We start from the raw sequence: 20,269 nt of genomic DNA, 5'->3' as shown, positions 1-20,269 counted from the left end.
ATAATGCATTTGTTGCTCATTAAAACTGGCAAAGATTTCTTTTCATATAACCATAGCCGGTATTGACAATAAGGCTGGAAACAAGCAGTCCTATATACTGCCTATAGCAGGATTAAACAGTACAATCCCTTTGGCAGCAATTCGGCAATGCTTATGAAAACTTCAAATGTCCACACTATTTTACCCAATCATTCCACATCTATAAAATCAACCAGCCAGGCGCAGTGGCTCACGCCTGTAATCCCAGCACTTTGGGAGACTGAGGCGGGCAGATCACGAGGTCAAGAGATCGAGACCATCCTGGCCAACATGGTGAAACCCCATCTCACTCTGTCGAAATCCTGGGCTCAAGTGAACTTCCTGCCCCAGGCTCCAAAGTAGCTGGAACTACAGGTGTGTGCCACCGCACCAGCTTTTTTTTTTGTAAAGACAGTCTCCCTATGTTGCCCAGACTGGTCACAAACTCCTGGCCTCAAGGAATCCTCCCAACTTGGCCTCACAAAGTGCTGGGATTACAGGAATGAGCCACCATACTCAGCCAAAAGGGTTCCCCCCACCACCAAATATATTTGTCCATCTCTAGGAATTTCTCAAGAAATAACTGCACAAAGAAGCAGTCATTTGGCCACAAGGGTGACTGTTAAGAGTTTTATCTCTAATAACAAAAAACCAGTAATATCCTTATCTTCATCAGTAAGAAACTAGTTAAATAAATAGCACACCAGAAAGACCACATTGGAGAGACACGGGTAAGGCTGAAATCAACACAGGCCCGGCATGGTGGCTCATGCCTGCAATCCCAGCACTTTGAGAGGCTGAGGCAGGTGGATCACCTGAGGTCAGGAGTTCAAGACCAGCCTGGCCAAAATGGTGAAACCCCATCTCTACTAAAAATACAAAAATTTGCCAGGCATGGTGGCGAATGCCTATAATCCCAGCTTCCCAGCTACTCAGGAGGCTGAGGCAGGAGAACCACTTGAACTTGGGAGGTGGAGGTTGCAGCGAGCAGAGATGGCACCACTGCACTCCAGCCTGGGCAAGAGCAAGACTCTGTCTCAAAAAAAAAAAAAAAAAAAAATTGACCTCCTGTGCTCAGGGTCATGGTCTGGGGCTTGGTCCCGCCCAGCCCAGCACAGCCAGCACTCCAGACACTCAAAGTGTCAGGGGACAAAAGCCAAGTCAATAACTGGCTTTCAGCACAGTAGAGTTTTTAAGAGACTAGAGATCTGTTCACTCTGTCCTATGCTGAAAGTCTTCTATGAGTCGGCTGATGCCCGCTGTTTCTCTTTGTGGAACGGAGACCTTTTCTTCAATCAGAAGTAAAAGATCAAACACATACTACTTAGATGTACAAGAAATTGTCAGAAGTAGACTCCTCCGGTTAAGAGATGCACAGGGAGTTGAAACTAGAAAAAGAAGTCATTTTACTTTTCATTTTATACCTTTCTCTGCCCTTTGAAAGTTACCCCATAGGTGCATTCATATTGGGAAATCGAGAGATATTCTCTAAAATTGAAAATTCAAGAAATAGAGGCAAAAACATAATATATCGCTCTAGCAGGGCATTGTGGAAGAATTGTAACTGTCAACAAGTTATCTCTACCCAGTAAGAAGAGGGAAAAAGATTTTTAAAAATTATTAAATAGTTCACACCATGACAGAAAAGATTAGAAAATAACAAAGGACAATTGTGTTACCTACCACACATCCGGCATCATCAAATCTTAATGTTTTGTCATGCTTGCTTCAAATTTTTATTTATCTATTTAATTTTATTTAATTTTATTTTTTTGTGACAGAGTCTCACTCTGTCACCCAGGCTGGAGTGCAGTGGCGTGATCTCGGCTCACTGTAAGCTCTGCCTCCCGGGTTCACGCCATTCTCCTGCCTCAGCCTCCTGGGTAGCTGGGACTACAGGCACCCGCCACCACGCCCAGCTAATTTTTTGTACTTTTAGTAGAGACGGGGTTTCACCGTGTTAGCCAGGATGGTCTCAATCTCCTGTCCTCGTGATCCGCCTGCCTCGGCCTCCCAAAATGCTGCAATTACAGGCGTGAGCCACCGTGCTCGGCCTTCACATTTTTATTTTATTTATAAATAAAAGCTGGAGTGCAGTGGCGGGATCTCAACTCACTGCAACTTCCACCTCCCAGGCTCAAATAATCCTTCCACCTCAGCCTCCCAAGTAGCTGGGACTACAGGTGCACAAAATCACACACAGCTAATTTTCCTTTTTATAGAAATGGGGTTTCACCATGTTGCCCAAGCTGGTCTTAAACTCCTGGGCTCAAGAGATCCAAAAGCCACAGCCTCCCAAAGTGCTGGGATTACAGATGTTAGCCACCACACCCTGCCCAAATTTTTATTTTGAAAAATAACCTTTAGAGATATAGCTAAAAAATATAAATAAAAACTTTGCTCTGGTATATAGGACAGTGGATGTTAACATAAGTATATACTGATTTCATTTTTAAAACTGCAAATGTAGCTGGGACATGCTGGCTCACGTCTGTAATGCCAGCACTTTGGGAGGCTCAGGTGGGTGGATCATTTGAGGTCAGGAGTTTGAGACCAGTTTGACCAACATGGTGAGACCCCCATCTCTAAGAATACAAAAATTAGCCAGGCATGGTGGTGTGCACCTGTAATCCCAGCTACTCGGGATGCTGAGTTAGCAGAATCGCTTTAACCTGGGAGGCGGAGGTTGCAGTGAGCTATCATATAACTGCACTCCAGCCTGAGCGACAGAGTGAGACTCCATCTCAAAAAAATAAATAAATAAAAACTGCAAATGTAGTGCCAGACATGGTGGCTCACATCTGTAATCCCAACACTTTGGGAGGCCAAGGAAGGCGGATCTCTTCAGGCTAGGAATTCAAACCCAGCCTGGCCAACGTGGTGAAACCCCATCTCTACTAAAAATGCAAAAATTAGTCAGGCGTGGTGGTGCATGCCTGTAATCTCAGCTACTCAGGTTGCTGAGGCATGAGATCGCTTGATCCCAGGAGGCAGAGGTTACAGTGAGCCAAGATCACACCCTACAACTCCAGCCTGGGCATCAGAGCAAAACTCTGTCTCAAAAAAAACAGCCTGCAAATGTAATACTATAGGATTTTAATTGTTAATTTCTAGAAAAGTCAAAATTATAGAGACAGAAAACAGATCACAGTGCAAGGAGCTAAGGGCCGAAAAAAGGCTAAGAAAAGGAGCACAAGGGAATTCTGGGGTGATGGGACTGCTGTATACCTTGGCTGTGACAGTGGTTACATGGCTGTATGCTTTGTCATAACTCAAAACTGTTTATTAGAGTACGTAAATTACAACTCAATACATTTTTTAATTTTTTTTAATTAAAAAGATAGAGACAAGGTTTCACCATGTTGCCTGAACCGGCCTCCAACTCCTGGGCTCAAGCAATTCGCCAGCTTCAGCCTCTCAACTTGCTGGGATTACAGGTGTGAACCAACGCACCCAGCCACCTCTGATTTTTTAATTGCAAACATGCTTTCAGTTTTAAAAAATTAAAATGAGCAACAGGTAAGAAGGCGGCCACCAGCAAGGAGAGATGGAGGCTGAGGATCTCCTTAACTAATTCACAGTTTTATATAATCAGCTTGCTCTGCTATCCTTCATCTGCAGGCAGACAAGTGCCAGTTATGTGCAGAAGTCTCACAAGGCCCCAGAAGCACATAGCCCACTTTTAGACTCTGTGGCAGAAACGGACCAATAGCTGTGGACAAGGTGTTCAATGAGATGGTGTCAGATGAATGTGAAATCAAACCAAGCCAAAGGCTGAGCAGCTGTCTCACCTGGTCTTCTGTGGGCTGGGCACTCTGGAGGCCGTCCTTGTCCTCGAGCTCCAGCAGCAAGTACACCGGGGGCTTGCAGTCTTTGGACTCGCTCAAGAAGCCTCCTGTGTCCACCTTCCTTTTGATGGTAGAGTTCCAGTGATTCTTCACAGCATTGTCTGTCCTGCAGGGGGGCAGCAGGGGGCCTTTGAACCCCAGCTCTGTGGGTGGGGTGCCACCAGGCACATCACTAACCTCCCTAAGCCAAGTTCCTGTTCCTGTAAATGAATCTTCCACTAGATGAACTCTAAGGTCTCTTTCAGTTCCAAGATGAAGCCTCACAAGCCTCTAGCCCTAATAATTTACAGAGCATTTCCACGAAGCTCTGTGAAATAAGCAACTGAATCATTCAGGCTATGGCAAAAATTATAAAATGGCACCAGCTACTGTCGGGTTCAGGTAAAAAACAAAATTTTTTTTAATTTAAAAAAAAAAAATTGCCGAGTGCGGTGGCTCACCACGCCTGTGATCCCAGCACTCTGGGCGGCCTAGGCTAGCAGATCACCTGAGATCGGGAGTTCGAGACCAGCCTGACCAACACAGAGAAACCCTGTCTCTACTAAAAATACAAAATTAGCCAGGCATGGTGGCACATGCCTGTAATCCCAGCTACTTGGGAGTCTGAGGAAGGAGAATCGCTTGAACCCAGGAGGTAGAGGTTGTGGTTAGCCAAGATTATGCCATTGCACTCCAGCCTGGGAACAAAAGTAAAATTCCACCTCAAAAAAAAAAAAAAAAAATGTATATATAAGACCAGGAACAGTGGCTCACGCCTGTAATCCTGGCACTTTGGGAGGTGCTGGGCGTGATGCCAGGCACCTGTAATCCCAGCTACTTGGGAGTCTGAGGCATGAGAATCGCTTAAACCCGGGAGGTGGAGGTTGTGATGAGCCGAGATCGCGCCACTGCACTATAGCCTGGGCAACAGAGTGAGACTCCATCTCAAAAATAAATAAAAAAATAAATAAAAATGAAAAAAAAATTAAAAATTTTTTAAAAATTATAAAACTGAAGATAAGTGCTTGGAACTCTCACCCCCTTCCCTGCCCAGTTCGAATGTGTAGAAGCCATAAGCAACACTGTCTGCTCATTTCCACTGAGTCTCACGCTGACCTCAGATGCAAGGCCTGTTCACCTCCCACAGACTGATAAGTAGCCAAAGAGGGCAGAAGGCCCAGAACTGTTCACCTCCCTGAGCCTTGGTTTCTTTATCTGGAAGGTCAGAAGACTACGTCATACTCCATCACTCACTGAAGATTCAGGGAGGAGACACATCTACAGTAGAACAGTAGCATAAAGCACAGAGTAGATTAGCAGAGAAACATGTAGTAATAAAGGCATAGAGTAATACAGAAGGATGGGATAGTACCACGAAAGTGTATAGAAGTATAGTGGTGAGAAGCAAGCGGCAGGTCAGGTGCGGTGGCTCACGCCTGTAATCCCAGCACTTTGGGAGGCTGAGGCAGGTGGATCACCTGAGGTCAGGAGTTCAAGACTAGCCTGGCCAACATAGTGAAACCCCATCTCTACTAAAAATACAAAGGTACTGTGCTGACACATAGTAGTCACCACCTTCTTTGGAGTGCCAAGCAGAATACTCTTCCCTTGAAAAGTGAACAGAGAGTAACAGCTTAACTGAGCACCCAGTCTAAGAGGATATCCTCAGATCATTTGCACTCTAAGCCTTCAGGGACACAATGCTCACTGGGCAAAGGTGTAGGGTAAGGGGTGCTCCTGGTGCTTTGCCCAGATCCTCTGTCCCTACAGCGAATCCAATCCCCCAGCTGCCGGGCATGCTGCCGACGGCTTCTACTATGACTTTATCTGCATAAGAGCCCTTGGAAGCAGATCACCTAAGGTCAGGAGTTCAACACCAGCCTGGCCAACATGGTGAAACCCCGTCTCTACCAAAAATACAAAAATTAGCCAGGCGTGGTGGTGCATACCTGTAATCCCAGCTACTCAGGAGGCTGAGGCAGGAGAATCGCTTGAACCTGGGAGGCGGAGGTTGCAGTGAGCTGAGGTCACGCCACTGCACTCCAGCCTGGGCGACAGAGCAAGACTCCGTCTCAAAAAAAAAAAAACAAAAAACAGCTCTTGGAAGGCACAACCAAAGATGCCCCAGGAGTTCCCCAACCCATGTACACATGCGCCCTCCTCATATGTACATACCTCGCATGTATACATGTGAACACACACACTCCTTGGCCTTATAGCAGGCCAAAGCTCTATTTTCCAAGACCCCATCCCTTGCTTGGCCCCTTCCCTACTTTTCTCCACTCCTTCCCTCACAGGTGAGAACCTTTCCAAGAGATCCCATGTACCTGAAACTCTTGAGTCACAGGTTCCGCTTCCAGGGAACCTGACCCAAAACACCTCCCCAGCCCTCCCACTCCCCAAGACCAGAGTCTGGGGTGCCCCAAGCTATAGTGAGACTCATTCTTTTGCTCGCATATAAATAGCACCCACTGTGTGCCAGGCATTATTGTAGGCACTGGGGATCCATCGGTAAATAAGTGGCTGCCATTGACAGTTAAATCTAGCAGGGGAGATGAATGTTATCTTCAGCTACAACTGGGGTACACACTACTCTGCAGACAGGTGTGGGCACAACACAGAGGTCACCAGAGACCAACCACAGTCTGGGAGAACAGAGAAAACTTCTCTGAAGAAATAGCACCCCCACTGAGAACTGAAGGATGAGAACACATTAGCTACACAATAGGCACAAGTGGGAGTGCACTGCAGGCCGACAGAGGAGCACTAGGAGCTCTGAGAAGAGCTCAGGGTTCGAGGGACTGAAAGGAGGCAAAGCAGCTAACACCGAGTAAGCACAAGTGACAGTGGATCAAGGTGAGGCTGGTGGCACCTGTGAGCCAAACAGGCCATGGGGGGAAAGAAGCCAGAGTTTCCAACCCAAGTGTCAGGGGAAGCCCCAGAAAGATGACACATTCAGGTTTGAGCTTTGAAAAGGGATCATTTCAGACTTTGGGGAAAACACACCATCTGGCATTTTCTTTCCCTGCCAGGACCACACTGCCATGACAAAAAAAGGGATTCAAAATAAAGCAAGGCAAAAATTCACAAGGACAAAGAGAAACAGGTAGAAGACAGCCACTAGTAAGAGATTTTTTACAAGTTTTCATAAGATGGAAAACAGGGGAACAATATCCAGCTTAGGGCCAGGTGCGGTGGCTCACACCTGTAATCTCAGCACTTCAGGAGGCCCAAGGCAGGCAGATCACCTGAGGTCAGGAGTTCAAGACTAGCCTGGCCAAGATGGCAAAACCCCATCTCTACTAAAAATATAAAAATTAGTCAGGTGTGGTGGCGGGCGCCTATAATCCCAGCTACTCAGGAGGCTGAGGCAGGAGAATCACTTGAACCCAGGAGGCAGAGGTTGCAGTGAGCCGAGATCATGCCACTACACTCCAGCCTGGGTGATAAGAGCGAAATTCAGTCTTAAAAAAGATATAATATTGACAGAGAAGTAAGCTATTGAAACCACAAAATAAGAATAGGGTGCCAGGCCAGGTGTGGTGGCTCATGCCTGTAATCCCAGCACTTTGGGACCAGCCTGGGCAACATAGGGAGACCCTGCCCCTACAAAAAATTTTAAAACTAGCTGGGTATGCTGGCATGCGCTTGTAGTCCCAGGTCCTTGGAAGGCTGAGGCAGAAGGATTGCTTGAGTTCAGGAGGGTGAAGCTGCAATGAGCCATGATTATGCCCCTGCACTCCAGCTTGGGTGACAGAGTGAGAACCCTGTTTTAAAGAGTCTGGGCATAGTGGCTCATGCCTGTAATCCCAACACTTTGTGAGGCTGAGGTGGGCAGGAGGTCAAGAGTTCGAGACCAGCCTGGCCAACATGGTGAAATTCCATCTCTACTAAAAATACAAAAATTAGCCAGGCATGGTGGCACAGACCTGCAGTCCCAGCTACTTGGGAGGCTGAACCAGGAGAATCGTTTCAACCTGGGAGGCAGAGGTTGCAGTGAGCCCGGATCACGCTACTGCACTCCAGCCTGGATGACAGAGCGAGACTCTGGTCTCCCAAAAAAAAGAATAAATAAAAAATAAAAAAAGAGTGCCAGAAAAGGGAGGAGCCCTTAGAAAGTAAAATTTTTAGGGAAAATAATTTCAAAAAAAGAGAAGATAAGAAGTCTCCTAGAAAATGAAGCAAAACAGATGAAAAATAGGAGAAAAGATCATGGAATGCTTTCAGTATTTAGGGGAAAAAAAAAAATTTTTTTTTTTTTTTTTGGAGACAGTCTCGCTCTGTCGCCCAGGCTGGAGTGCAGTGATATGATCTCGGCTCACTGCAACCTCTGCCTCCTGGGTTCAAGCAATTCTGCCTCAGCCTCCCAAGTAGCTGGGATTACAGGCTCACCACCACATCCCGCTAATTTTTTGTATTTTTAGTAGAGATGAGGCTTCACTGTGTTGGCCAGGCTGGTCTCAAACTCCTGACCTCAAGTGATCCACCCACCTCAGCCACCCAACGTGCTAGGATTACAGGCATGAGCCACCATGCCCGTCCATAAACATTATTATTTTAATAACTATCATACATTATTGGAGCAATAGGGACATATGGGGAGTGGGAAAGCCTAAGAAAGCTAATCTCCCATAGCAGAGGATCAATATGAAAAATGGCACATCACTTAAAGAGATAAAGAACTCAAAAAGATGAGTCTGTTTTAGTAGAGACATTTAACAGAGTGGTGACAAAGACTGATGTTTTTCATTATTAAACCTTTTAAGAAAAAGAAAAACAAAAAACACCTTTTAGCAGATTATAGTACTACCTGATTTTTGATCATTTTCTTCTTAAAGAAAGCCCATCTACCCCACATCTCAAGCCTATTCTGTGTTAGAAGAAACTGAAGTCGAAGAGAAGAGGCTAACCAAGAAGACACAGTGAGCTGGGAACAGGATGAGAACTAGACTCCAGGGTTCCCGATTTCTTGCTGAGGCCTCCCTTATCACCATCTGTTCTTTTAAGCTGACAGAAGACAGGGCCTTCCCTGGGGAACCACCCTTCCTCCTGACTATGCATGCCTCTGGGAGCCCTGGAGCCGAGGCTGGGTGTTACAGAACAAGAGCACAGGACCACAATACCCACCCAGGAACCCTCCTCTATCAGAAACACGGGCCTGGCCTCCCGGGAACCTGCCCCAACCCCCAAGAAGACAGCTTACCTCCCTGGCAACATCTTGGCGATCTCAGCCCAGCGGTTGCCCAGCACCTTGTGGGCCTCGCAGATGATGCGGTCCTCCTCCTCGGTCCAGCAAGACTTCTTCACCTCAGGGTTGAGGTGGTTGTGCCAGCGTTCACGGCACTGCTTCCCCAGCCGGCCCTTCAGGTGCTTGGCAATCAGTGTCCACTGCTTTGTGCCGTACTTCTTAACCAGCTCGATGACCTTAGAGAAAAGTCTCTGGGTAGCCACTTGCACCGGCCCCTCCCTCACCCCCACCATAGCCCTTCACATTCACCTGAGCCTTGCCATGGCCCTGAGAGGTGCCACCTACCACATCCCCTCAGGCAACACTGAGCGAGCTGCAGGGGATGCCACCCAGGATGACTTTGTGTAGCCCACAGGGCCTACCTGAGGATCTGACCGCATCCCCCTCATTTATTGCCTGGAATAAATCTAGGCCAAGAATACCAGAGACCCTTTCTAGAGTAGAGATCAAGTGGGGGTAAACAAAGGCGCCAGAGTCCTGCTTCCCTCTCCAGGGCTCAACCCAATAAGCTAAGTAGAAAAGAGCAGAGGGATGAGGAGGAACAACACACACGGAGTCCAAACTAAAGGTGGGAAATAGACTTTCCCACACCAGCCAGGCCCCAGGCTGCCGCAAGACCCTCCAGCACTTCCATGGAAATTGGGAGGGCACAGGCTGAGCCATGGTAGCAGGCATGGCGGGCTGACCTAGCCAGACCTGAGTCCCCACCTGCCCTCAGTCAGGCTTCCTAGCTCAGGACACAAACCACAACATACGCAGCCACAAGAGCCAGGCCAGGCCCCACCTACACAACAGACACACGCGTTCTCATGTGCACACAGGCCACAAGAAACTGGGAAGAGTGGATGCTTCTTTTGGCAAAGATTTTGGTGAAGAAATATTTGACTTCACTTCTGTATGGTTTAAATTTTTATAGCAACCACATGTCACTTTGATTTTTTTTTAAAGATTTTATGTTTTCACTTTTTATTTTTTATTTATTTTTTTTGAGACGAAGTTTCGCTCTTGTTGCCCAGGCTGGAGTGCAATGGCACGATCTTGGCTCACCACAACCTCCGCCTTCCGGGTTCAAGTGATTCTCCTGCCTCAGCCTCCCAAGTAGCTGAGATTACAGGCATGCACCACCACGTCCGGCTAATTTTGTATTTTTAGTAGAGATGGGGTTTCTCCATGTTGATAAGGCTGGTCTTGAACTCCCGACCTGAGGTGATCCGCCCGACTTGGCCTCCCAAAGTGCTGGGATTATAGGCGTGAGCCACCGCCATTTTTTTTTGAGACAGTGTCTCACTCTGTCGCCCAGGCTGTGGTGCAGTGGGGCGATCTCAGCTCACTGCAACCTCCGCCTCCTGGGTTCAAGCGATTCTCCCGCCTCAGCCTCCTGAGTAGCTGGGATTACAGGCACACCAAGACACCTGGCTAATTTTTGTATTTTCTGGTAGACAGGGTTTCACCATGTTGGCCAGGCTGTTCTCAAACTCCTGGCCACACCCAGCCAAAAAAGTATTTTCAAACTAAATTTTATTTTATTCTTAAGAGACAAGGTCTCAGGCCAGGCCCGGTGGCTCACGCCTGTAATCCAAGCACTTTGGGAGGTCGAGGCGGGTGGATCACCTGAGGTCAGGAGTTCGAGACCAGCCTGACCAACATGGCAAAACCCCGTCTCTACTAAAAATGCAAAAATCAGCCAGGCGTGGTAGCATGCACCTGTAATCTCAGCTGCTCGGGAGGCTGAGGCAGGAAAATCGCTTGTCCCTGGGAGGAGGAGGTTGCAGTGAGCTGAGATCATGCCACTGCACTCCAGCCTGGGCAACAGGAGCAAAACTCCATCTCAAAAATAAATAAATAAATAAATTTTATTTCGTTCTTTTTTTTTTTTTTTGAGACAGAGTTTCGCTCCTGCTGCCCAGGCTGGAGTACAATGGCGCCATCTCGGCTCACTGCAACCTCCGCCTCCCCACTTCATTCTCCTGCCTCAGCCTCCCAAGTAGCTGGGATTACAGGTATGGGTTACCACACCCAGCTCATTTTTGCATTTTTAGTAGAGACGGGGTTTCACCATGTTGGTCAGGCTGGTCTCAAACTCCTGACATCAGGTGATCCACCCACCCCGGGCTCCCAAAATGCTGGGATTACAGGTGTGAGCCACCACGCCCAGGTGTTTTGTTTTGTGTTTTTTTAAGAGACAGGGTCTCACTCTGTCACCCAGACTGGAGTGCAGTGGTGTGATCGTAGCTCACTGTAGCCTTGAACTCCTGGGCTCAAGCAATCCTCCCAACTCAGCCTCCCAACTACAGGCACCCCACCACCACGCCGAGTTAATTAAAAATTAATTTTAAGGCGAAGTGCCAGCCATGGCTCATGACTTGGCCTCCCAGAACTTTGGGAGGCCAAGGCGAGAAGATAGCTTGAACCCTGTAGTTCAAGACCAGCCTGGAAAACATAGGAAGACCCTGTCTCTACAAATTAAAAAAAAAAAAAAAAGGCCGGGCACAGTGGCTCACGCTTGTAATCCCAGCACTTTGGGAGGCTGAGGTGGGTAGATCACAAGGTCAGGAGTTCAAGACCAGTCAGGCCAACATGGTGAAACCCCGTCTCTACTAAAAATACAAAAATTAGCCGGGCGTGGTGGCAGGCGCCTGTAATCCCAGCTCCTCAGGAGGCTGAGGCAGAGAATTGCTTGAACCCAGGAGGCGAAGGTTGCAGTAAGCCAAGATCACGCCATTGCACTCCAGCCTGGACGACAGAACAAGACTCAGTCTCAAAAAAATTAAAAAGGAAAAGAAAAAAAGAACAGGAATGGTGGCTCATACCTACAATCCCAGCACTTTGAGAGGCTGACGTGGGAGGATCATTTGAGCCCAGAAGTTCAACCAGCCTGGGCAGCATAGTGAGATACTCTCTCTACAAAAATTTTTCAAAAAGATTAGCCAGACATGGTGGCACATGTGGCACCAGCTACTTTAGAAGCTGAGGTGGGAGGATTGCTTGGGCCTGGGAGGTCGAGGCTGCAATGAGCCGTGATTGTGTCACTGTACTCCAGCCTGGGTGACAGAGCGAACCCCCGCCTCAATCAATCAAAAAAATTAGCCAACACTCTCCAGCCAGTGCAACAGAGTAAGACTCGTCTCAAAAAAAAATTAATTTAAAAATGCCTAGTTCCAGGCCAGGCACGGTGGCTCACGTCTGTAATTCCAGCACTTTGGGAGGCTGAGGCGGGTGGATCACGAGGTCAGGAGTTCAAGACCAGCCTGACCAACATGGTGAAACCCCATCTCTATTAAAAATACAAAAAAAATTAGCCAGGTGTGGTAGCACGTGCCTGTAATCCCAGCTAATCAAGAGGCTAAGACAGGAGAATCGCTTGAACCCGGGAGGCGGAGGATGCAGTGAGCTGAGATCGCGCCACTGCACTCTAACCTGAGCGACAAAGCGAGACTCCATCTCAAAAAAAAAAAAAAAAAAAATGCCTAGTTCCCTTCATCTCCCTCTTTCCCATAAGCCATGCCTGCCTCAGTGGAATGGCATCCTCTGGGCTGGTATCGAGGAGAAGAGATGAGGGAACTCCCAAGGTAGCCCCGGGCAGTCATGGCACTTATTGCCTCTTCTAGGTTGGGGACATCCCCAACCTCTCTGAGCCTTGCTCTCTCCATCTGTAAAATGGGACTAACAACTTCTGCCCACCTCACAGGACTGCTGTGGCGATCAAAAGAACGCATCTGTGCCCTGTGAAGGTCACAGGGTGCAATCATCATTAAATCAGGAATAGCAGCAGCTGCCATTTGCTGAGAGCAAATGTACAGGACCTGCAAGCCCCCTACAAGCATCACCTGCTTAATTCTCATGACAACGCTGCACTGCTACTGCTCCCCTCCATGGGTGGAACAAGAGAAGCCGAGTAATCAGCCCAATAGCCCTCAGACCATGAGTGAGGAAGCCTGGAGACACTCTGAAACTTGGAATCTCAGGGCTGGAGCCAGGGCAGCATAAGAGTGTCCAGACTGGCTGGTAGACAACTCACACCCAATGCTCAGCTTGACACCCCCAACCCCAACACAAGGCAATCTCACAGTCCCCAGGTACACTGGTGGGTGAAGACCCACTGTGTGCAAGGCACTGTCCCAGCAGTTACTTTTTGGTCTTCCTCTTTGGTCCATGGCCCCTTGACAAGGTCTGGATTCAAAACTCTCAGCCACCTGTACTGGCATTGCTGGTCAGTGCGGTTCTGGGAAAAGAACAGAAGAACAAACCAATCTGTGAGAACTTCTGGGACCTCGGGCTGGGGGCCTGGTTAAGTACTAGGCTCAGGGGCCTATGGCCTGGGACTAGGCACACCTTGGGTAGGTGTGTCCTGTTCCATGCAGCCACCACTCACTGCAAGCCCACATGCCGGAACATGGGCGGTTTCCCTTTGCTACACGAGAGGGCAAACTCGGGCCCCTGTGGGAAGCCGCCCCCTACCAACCGAACACAAGGGGCCACCATCACAAGTCTTTAATTCCTTGTATGTCAGGGACCTCTGCTTTTTTCTAGGAGAGCATTTTTATTCCCTGAAGAGTTCAGATTACACGGAAGAGGGGGAGATGAGGAAATGGGGCAGGAAGGGATCTGGTGACATGTTTTCTGAGCAGCCCAGGCAGTAAGATATATGGCAGCTCCTGCCACACCCCCTCCCTCCCAGACACCTGTGGGTCAGGGGTGGGAGGGCCTGAGAAGGAGGTCCTGAGGGGAACCCCCTCACCATCAGGAGGCTCTAAATACTCGAATGTGGTAGCACCTGCCAGCCCTGCAGGGGCCTCACCATGAAGCCTGCTGAAAGCATCACTTCCCCTCAGTTTCAGTCTCACTGTTGAGAAACCGAACACCTGTTCACTCCTGACTTACAGGAAGAAATGCAAATATGCACCACATGCTGCAAATGTCTCAGAGCCTGAAGACCACCAGGCATGCTGAGGAGCTGGAAGATGTTTACAGCAGTGTACCCTGAATGCCAGCTTGGGAAGAGAGATCCTACAAAGGTCCATTTGCCCTGTTTTATTTGGTTTTGTTTTCAGGGGCTGAGTAAGGAACTCCCTTTTCCCCTCCTTGGCAAAGTCTGTCCCAGGCACACTGTTCTCCCAGAGCCCTTGCCCCGAGGGAGGGCCACAGCGGGACTGTACTCACAGGGAAGTGGCTGGCCAGGAACTTCCAGTCCTGCTGTCCAAACTGCCTCACCAGGGCCCTCAGCTGCTCGTCCTGCCAACACCAGAAAGACAGGGGCTCAGCACACATACGTGCAGAAAACCTCAGGGCTGCCCGTGACAGAGCCCAATCTAAAAGAACAGCCTCGTTCATCCATTCCGTCATGAAGTGAATACGTACAAGGTGCCAGGCACTACAGCTGCAGCAGCAGGCAGCAAAAGAGCTGCCCCTGATCTCATGGGAGGGAGCCAGCTGCCAATGGAAGGTTCACAGGAACAAAAGTAAAGCCACCCCCTGCTGGGAGATATGGAGAGGTACGTGGTGACTGCCTACTCAGGGACACTAAGGGACAGGTTCCAAGGAAATGCAGAATAGCTAAAACGGAAGAAGCAAAACAGATCCAAGATGATTTTGGAGGGAACCATAGGGTCCAGACCATTCGCAGCATCAGTTCAACCATCTATCATGCAAAACCACTGATGTGTTTGAACAGTGGGTGGTCACAGTCAAACGTTCTATAAAGAGAACTTTATAAAGTTCTCTTTGCCTGCTACAGGGTGGGAAAGGGGCTGGAAGGGAGCCGAGCGGACATAAGGAGGTCATTACTGAACTCAGGCCAGAGCTGACAGTGATTCAGCACTAGAAGCTGGAGGTCTGGGCAAAAACAAGAGTAGTTAGAAGACAGGCTAGTATCTATCAAAATAGCCTCCCGAAATGAACTACCAATTCACGCGATAACATGAATCTCAGTGTCACTATGATGTGTGAAAGAAGCCAGACACAGGAGGGTACATGCCGTATGATTCCATGCACATGAAGTTCTAGAAAATGTAAACTAAGCTATAGGGACAAAAAGTGGTTGTCTGAGGCCAGTGGTGGAAAGGGATGAACAGCAAAGGGGGCAAGGAATGTCTTGGGGACAATGGAAATGTCCTATAGCCCGGCTGTGCTGGTGGTTCTACTGAATTGTACTACAAATGGTGGTAGTTAATTATATATAAAGTTTTCCTCAGTCAAATCAATTAATATATAAAGAAAATGTCAAGCCAGGCGCAGTGGCTCACACCTGTAATCCCAGCACTTTGGGAGGCCGTGGCGGGCAGATCACGAGGTCAGGGGTTCGAGACCAGCCTGGCCAATATGGCGAAACCCCATCTCTATTAAAAATACAAAAATTAGCCAGGTGTGGTGGTGGGTGCCTGTAATCCCAGCTACTCGGGAGGATGAGGAAGAATTGCTTGAACCTGGGAGGCGGAGGTTGCAGTGAGCCGAGATCATGCCACTGCACTCCAGCCTGGGCAACAAAGCAAGAGTGAGACTCCGTCTCAAACAAAAGAAAAAAGAAAGAAAATGTCATGCATATAAACAATGGATATTACTCAGTCGAGGGAATTCTGACACATGCTACAGCATGGATGAAAGCTGAGGACACTATGCTAAGTCAAATAGCCAGACAGGGCAAATACTCAGGATTCCACTCACAGGAAGCATCTAAAATAGTCAAAATCAGGCAGGGAGCAGTGGCTCACGCCTTTAACCCCAACACTTCAGGAGGCCGAGGCAGGTGGATCACCTGAGGTCAAGAGTTTGAGACCAGCCTGGCCAACATGGTGAAAGTTCGTCTCTACTAATACAAAAATTAGCCCAGCGTGGTGGCGGGCGCCTGTGATCCCAGCTACTCGGGAGGCTGCAGCAGAAGATTCACTTGAACCCGGGAAGTGGAGGTTGCAGTGAGCCAAGATCATGCCATTGCACTGCAGCCTGGGCAACAGAGCAAGACTCTGTCTTGAAAAAATAAAATAAATAAATAAAATAGTCAAAATCACAGAAACAGAGTAGAAAGATAGCTGCCAAGGGCTGGAGGGTGGGAGGAGAGTGAATTCATGTTTAATTAGTTTCAGTTTTCCATCCTTTTTTTTTTTTGAGATAGGGTCTCTCTTGGTCACCCAAGCTAGAGTGCAGTGGTGCAAACACAGCCCATCGCATCCTCAACCTCATGGGCTCAAGTGATCCTTCCACCTCAGCCTCCCAAGTAGGTGGGACCACAGACACACACCACCATGCCTGGCTAATTTTCATTTTTTTGTTGTAGAGACAGGATCTCACATGTTCTTCAGGCTGGTCTAGACTGCCTCAAGCAATCTCCTGCCTCGGCCTCCCAAAGTGCTGGGATTACAGGCCTGAGCCACCGTGACCCACCAAGTTGGTGGGTATTTTTTGTTTTGTTTTTAATGATAGGGTCTTGCTATGTTTTCCCAGCTGGTCTAGGACTCTTACACTCAGGCAATCCTCCCGCTTCGGCCTCCCACAGTACTCGGTTTACAGGCATAAACCACCACACTCAGCCTCGTTTCCAATTTCAAAGATGAAAAAGTTTTAGAGATCTTTTGCAAAACAATCTGAAAATACTTAACACCACTGAACTACAAAGTTAAAGATGGTTAAGGGGTAGATTTAAGGGGGAGGAAAAGGGGATAAATTTAAAGTGAGGTGGTTTTGTCACACATACAAATTTATATGTGTATATATGTATACATGCTCCTAGACAGAAAAATTGGTCACAACGTGGCCCACGACAGGTATCAAAGCCCTCAACTACAGCTTGGCCAGAACCAGCACAGGCTGGGCAAAGTCACCATAAATTCTCTGGGTGAGCCAGCCCAGGACACCCTTCCCTACCTATACCATGCCCCCTCCCTGCCCTGGCCAGGCTCTTACCTGCTTCCTTCTGTGTTCCCCAGTCCATTTCTGGCACCACCACCCTCCCTGACAACTGACCTGGATACTATCATTTCCAAACTTACATTCTTCCCACCCACCCTGGGACTCCCCAACGTGGTCAGCTCCATCCCCGCACTGCCCTCTCCACAGCCACCTCTTGCTTGCCTGGCACAGCGCCCTCTCCCACTCCCTCAGCACTGGTCTCTCAGCCCCAGCCTGTGCTCTATATGTTTTTTTTTTTTTTTCTTTTTGAGACGGAGTTTAGCTCTTGTTGTCCAGGCTGGAGTGCAATGGTGCGATCTCAGCTCACTGCAACTTCCGCCTCTGGGTTCAAGTGATTCTCCTACCTCAGCCTCCCAAATTGCTGGGATTACAGGTGCCCACAACCACACACAGCTAATTTTTTGTATTTTTAGTAGAGACAGGATTCAGCCATGTTGGCCAGGCTGGTCTGGAACTCCTAATCTCAGGTGATCCACCCATCTCAGCCTCCCAAAGTGCTGGGATTACAGGCGTGAGCCACCACGCCAGGCCACCCATCTCTCTTATCGATCCCCCACACAGCAGATGAACTCCCCTGAAGCCCGGCTACATTCACATCACTCCCTGCATTAAAAACCTTCCATCTTTGTCCAGTTCAGAGTTAGAAAAAACAAACCAAAAACCAAGCTAACCTGGCTCTGCATTGAGAGCTGAACAATCCTACAGCTTCTAAGCCCAACATTCAAGGCCCTTGAGGAATCAGCCCCAGTGTATCCTTTCATCTCCGTCAACCATTTCTCCCCTTCAAGGACCCTTCCCTCCAACCAAACTGGCCTCCTGTACTGGCTTTCCTCCACCTATAGCCCCTTTCCTGATCTGACTTACCCACTTTTTGCACACTGTAGGTCTTCCCTCACTGCTAAATTTCCAAATCCTCATCCTTAGCTCAAAGGTCACTTTCTCCACATAAGTTTCCTTAACCTCTTCAGGCAGCAGTAATCTCTCCTTCTAAAGGTACTTGCCATCCACTCATCTTACAATTATCAGGTGCCCAGAGCTACAACAGTGAGAACCAACAGACACTGATCCTACCGGTGCCGCGGATGACCACAGCACATTCCAGGGACCTGCACACGGTCTTATCTCTCCATTCCAGAGAGAAATCTGCTCTGGGGTAGGAACTTGGTCTTGTTTATTCTTCTAAGCCCACAAGAGCCAAATATAGTCCCTGGTCCACAACAGGATGAGCAGAAAAGGTTTGCTTTGCACGCATCTGGAAAAACATCTTTCATGATTTAAAAGGAGTTTACCACTCACACAGCAAGTTTTAGAAAAAACAAAACAAGCTAGTCATGGTGGCTTCTGCCTGTAATCCCAACACTTTGGGAGGCCAAGGCAGGAAGATTGCTTGAGCCCAGGAGACCAGCCTGGGCAACATAGCAAGACCCTCTTCTCTATTTAAAAACAAAAAACAAAAGCAATACAAATAATACAATACAAAAAAAAAAAAAAACCCAATCCTAAAATTAAAGACATCTATGATGTTAACTGTGGGTTGAAAACAAAACAAAACAAAAAACACTGAAGAACTGAAGACACTAAGAAAAACTGAGGTAAAATAAAAAGGCCAGTAGAAGTCTAAAATGGTACAATCAATTAAGAAAAAGGCAGTTTCTGTAAAACTAAACATACACCTACCCCATGACCATACCTATCTTCCCAAAAGAAAGGGAAACATGTATTTGCAAAAAGACTTATGCAAGAATCTTCAAGGTAGCGCTATACACGATAGCCAAAAACTGCAAACAGTCCAAACATCCATCAACAGGTGAAACGCTGTGTGGTATACCCATACAATGGACTACTATCCAGTGACAGAAAAGGACAAGTTACTGAATCACCCAACACAATGCTGAGCAAAAGCCAGGTGCAAAGAATGTAACCGTATGATTTCATTTATAGAAGATTCAAGAACAGGAAAACATATTATCCTAAGCAAACACAGGAACAGAAAACCAAATACCGCATATTCTCATCTATAAGTAAGAGCCAAACACTGAATACACATGGACACGAAGAAGGGAACAAGGAGACCAGGGCCTACTTGAGGGTGGAGGGTGGGAGGAGGATGAGGATCAAAAAACTACCTATTGGGGCTGGGTGCAGTGGCTCACGCCTGTAATCCCAGCACTTCAGGAGGCTGAAGTGGGAAGATCACCTGAGGTCAGGAGTTCAAGATCAGCCTGGTGAACATTTTAGTAGAGACAAGTAGAAACCTTGTCTCTACTAAAAATACAAAAATTTACCAGGCGTGGTGGCACGTGCCTGTAATCCCAGCTACTTGAGAGGCTGAGGTAGGAGAATCACTTGAACCCAGGAGGCAGAGGTTGCAGTGAGCTGAGATCACACCACTGCACTACAGCCTGGGCAACAGAGAGAGACTGCCTTAAAAAAAAAAAAAACTACCTATTGGGTACCACGCTTATTACCTAGGTAACAAAATAACCTGTACATCAAACTCCCACGACATGCAATTTACCTATATAATAAACCTGCACATATACCCCTGAACCTAAAGTTAAAAACCACACACACACACACACACACACACACACACCCCAAAAAGAAAAAGGCAAAACAAATCAAATCAGCAATTGCCTGGAGCTGGGGAAGCCTGACCACAAAGGACCACAGAAAACTTCTTGGGATAATCAGGGTGGTGCTTACATTGGTATATGCATTTGTCAAAAGTGATCAAACCGGCTCACCGTAGTGGCTCACGCCTGTAATCCCAGCACTTTGGGAGGCCAAGGTGGGTGGATTGCTTGAGGTCAGGAGTTCAAGACTAGCCTGGCCAACATGGTGAAACCCCATCTCTACAAAAATACAAGAATTAGCTGGGCATGATGGCGGGTGCCTGTAATCCTAGCTACTCAGGAGGCTCAGGCAGGAGAATCACTTGAACCCAGGAGGCGGAAGTTGCAGTGAGTGGAGATCACGCCATTGCACTCCAGCCTGGGAGACAGAGACTCCATCTCAAAAAAAAAAAAAAGAAAAAAAACTCATCAAACTGTTCACCATAAAAAGGGGCATTTGGCCAGGGACAGTGGCTCATACCTATAATCCTAGCACTTTGGAAGCCTGAGGTGGGAGAAATGCTTGAGCCTAGAAGTTTGAGACCAGCCTGGGCAACATGGCGAGACCCTGTCTCTACAAAAAATACAAAAATTAGCCAGGCGTGGTGGCGCATGCCTGTGGTTCCAGCTACTCAGGAGGCTGACGGGGGAGGATTGCT

General features: G+C 47.9%; 1 protein-coding gene across 3 annotated transcripts in view; it reads right to left on the bottom strand.

Annotated features, from left to right (window-relative positions):
- Nucleotides 1-20,269, bottom strand: part of MYBL2 (MYB proto-oncogene like 2) — a 47,886-nt gene that overhangs the window by 19,511 nt on the left and 8,106 nt on the right. For 2 of the 3 annotated variants that reach the window (XR_010154234.1, XM_024352033.3), the window contains exons 3-6: nt 14,254-14,325; nt 13,223-13,315; nt 9,049-9,269; nt 3,810-3,972 (exon numbers count right to left, since the gene is read on the bottom strand). Coding sequence is in view for 2 of the 3 variants with exons in the window: in XM_024352033.3 (XP_024207801.2) it covers nt 3,810-3,972; nt 9,049-9,269; nt 13,223-13,315; nt 14,254-14,325 (549 nt within the window). In the remaining variant the exon portion in view is untranslated. Of the gene's footprint in view, nt 1-3,809; nt 3,973-9,048; nt 9,270-13,193; nt 13,316-14,253; nt 14,326-20,269 lie in introns of all 3 variants that reach the window. The other variant, XM_063802979.1, reaches the window with a different exon arrangement.

Source organism: Pan troglodytes, chromosome 21, assembly GCF_028858775.2.
Source record: "Pan troglodytes isolate AG18354 chromosome 21, NHGRI_mPanTro3-v2.0_pri, whole genome shotgun sequence".
NCBI lineage: Eukaryota > Metazoa > Chordata > Mammalia > Primates > Hominidae > Pan > Pan troglodytes.
Note: the sequence above shows the minus strand (reverse complement) of the source record. Positions and strands in the feature narration are given on the sequence as shown.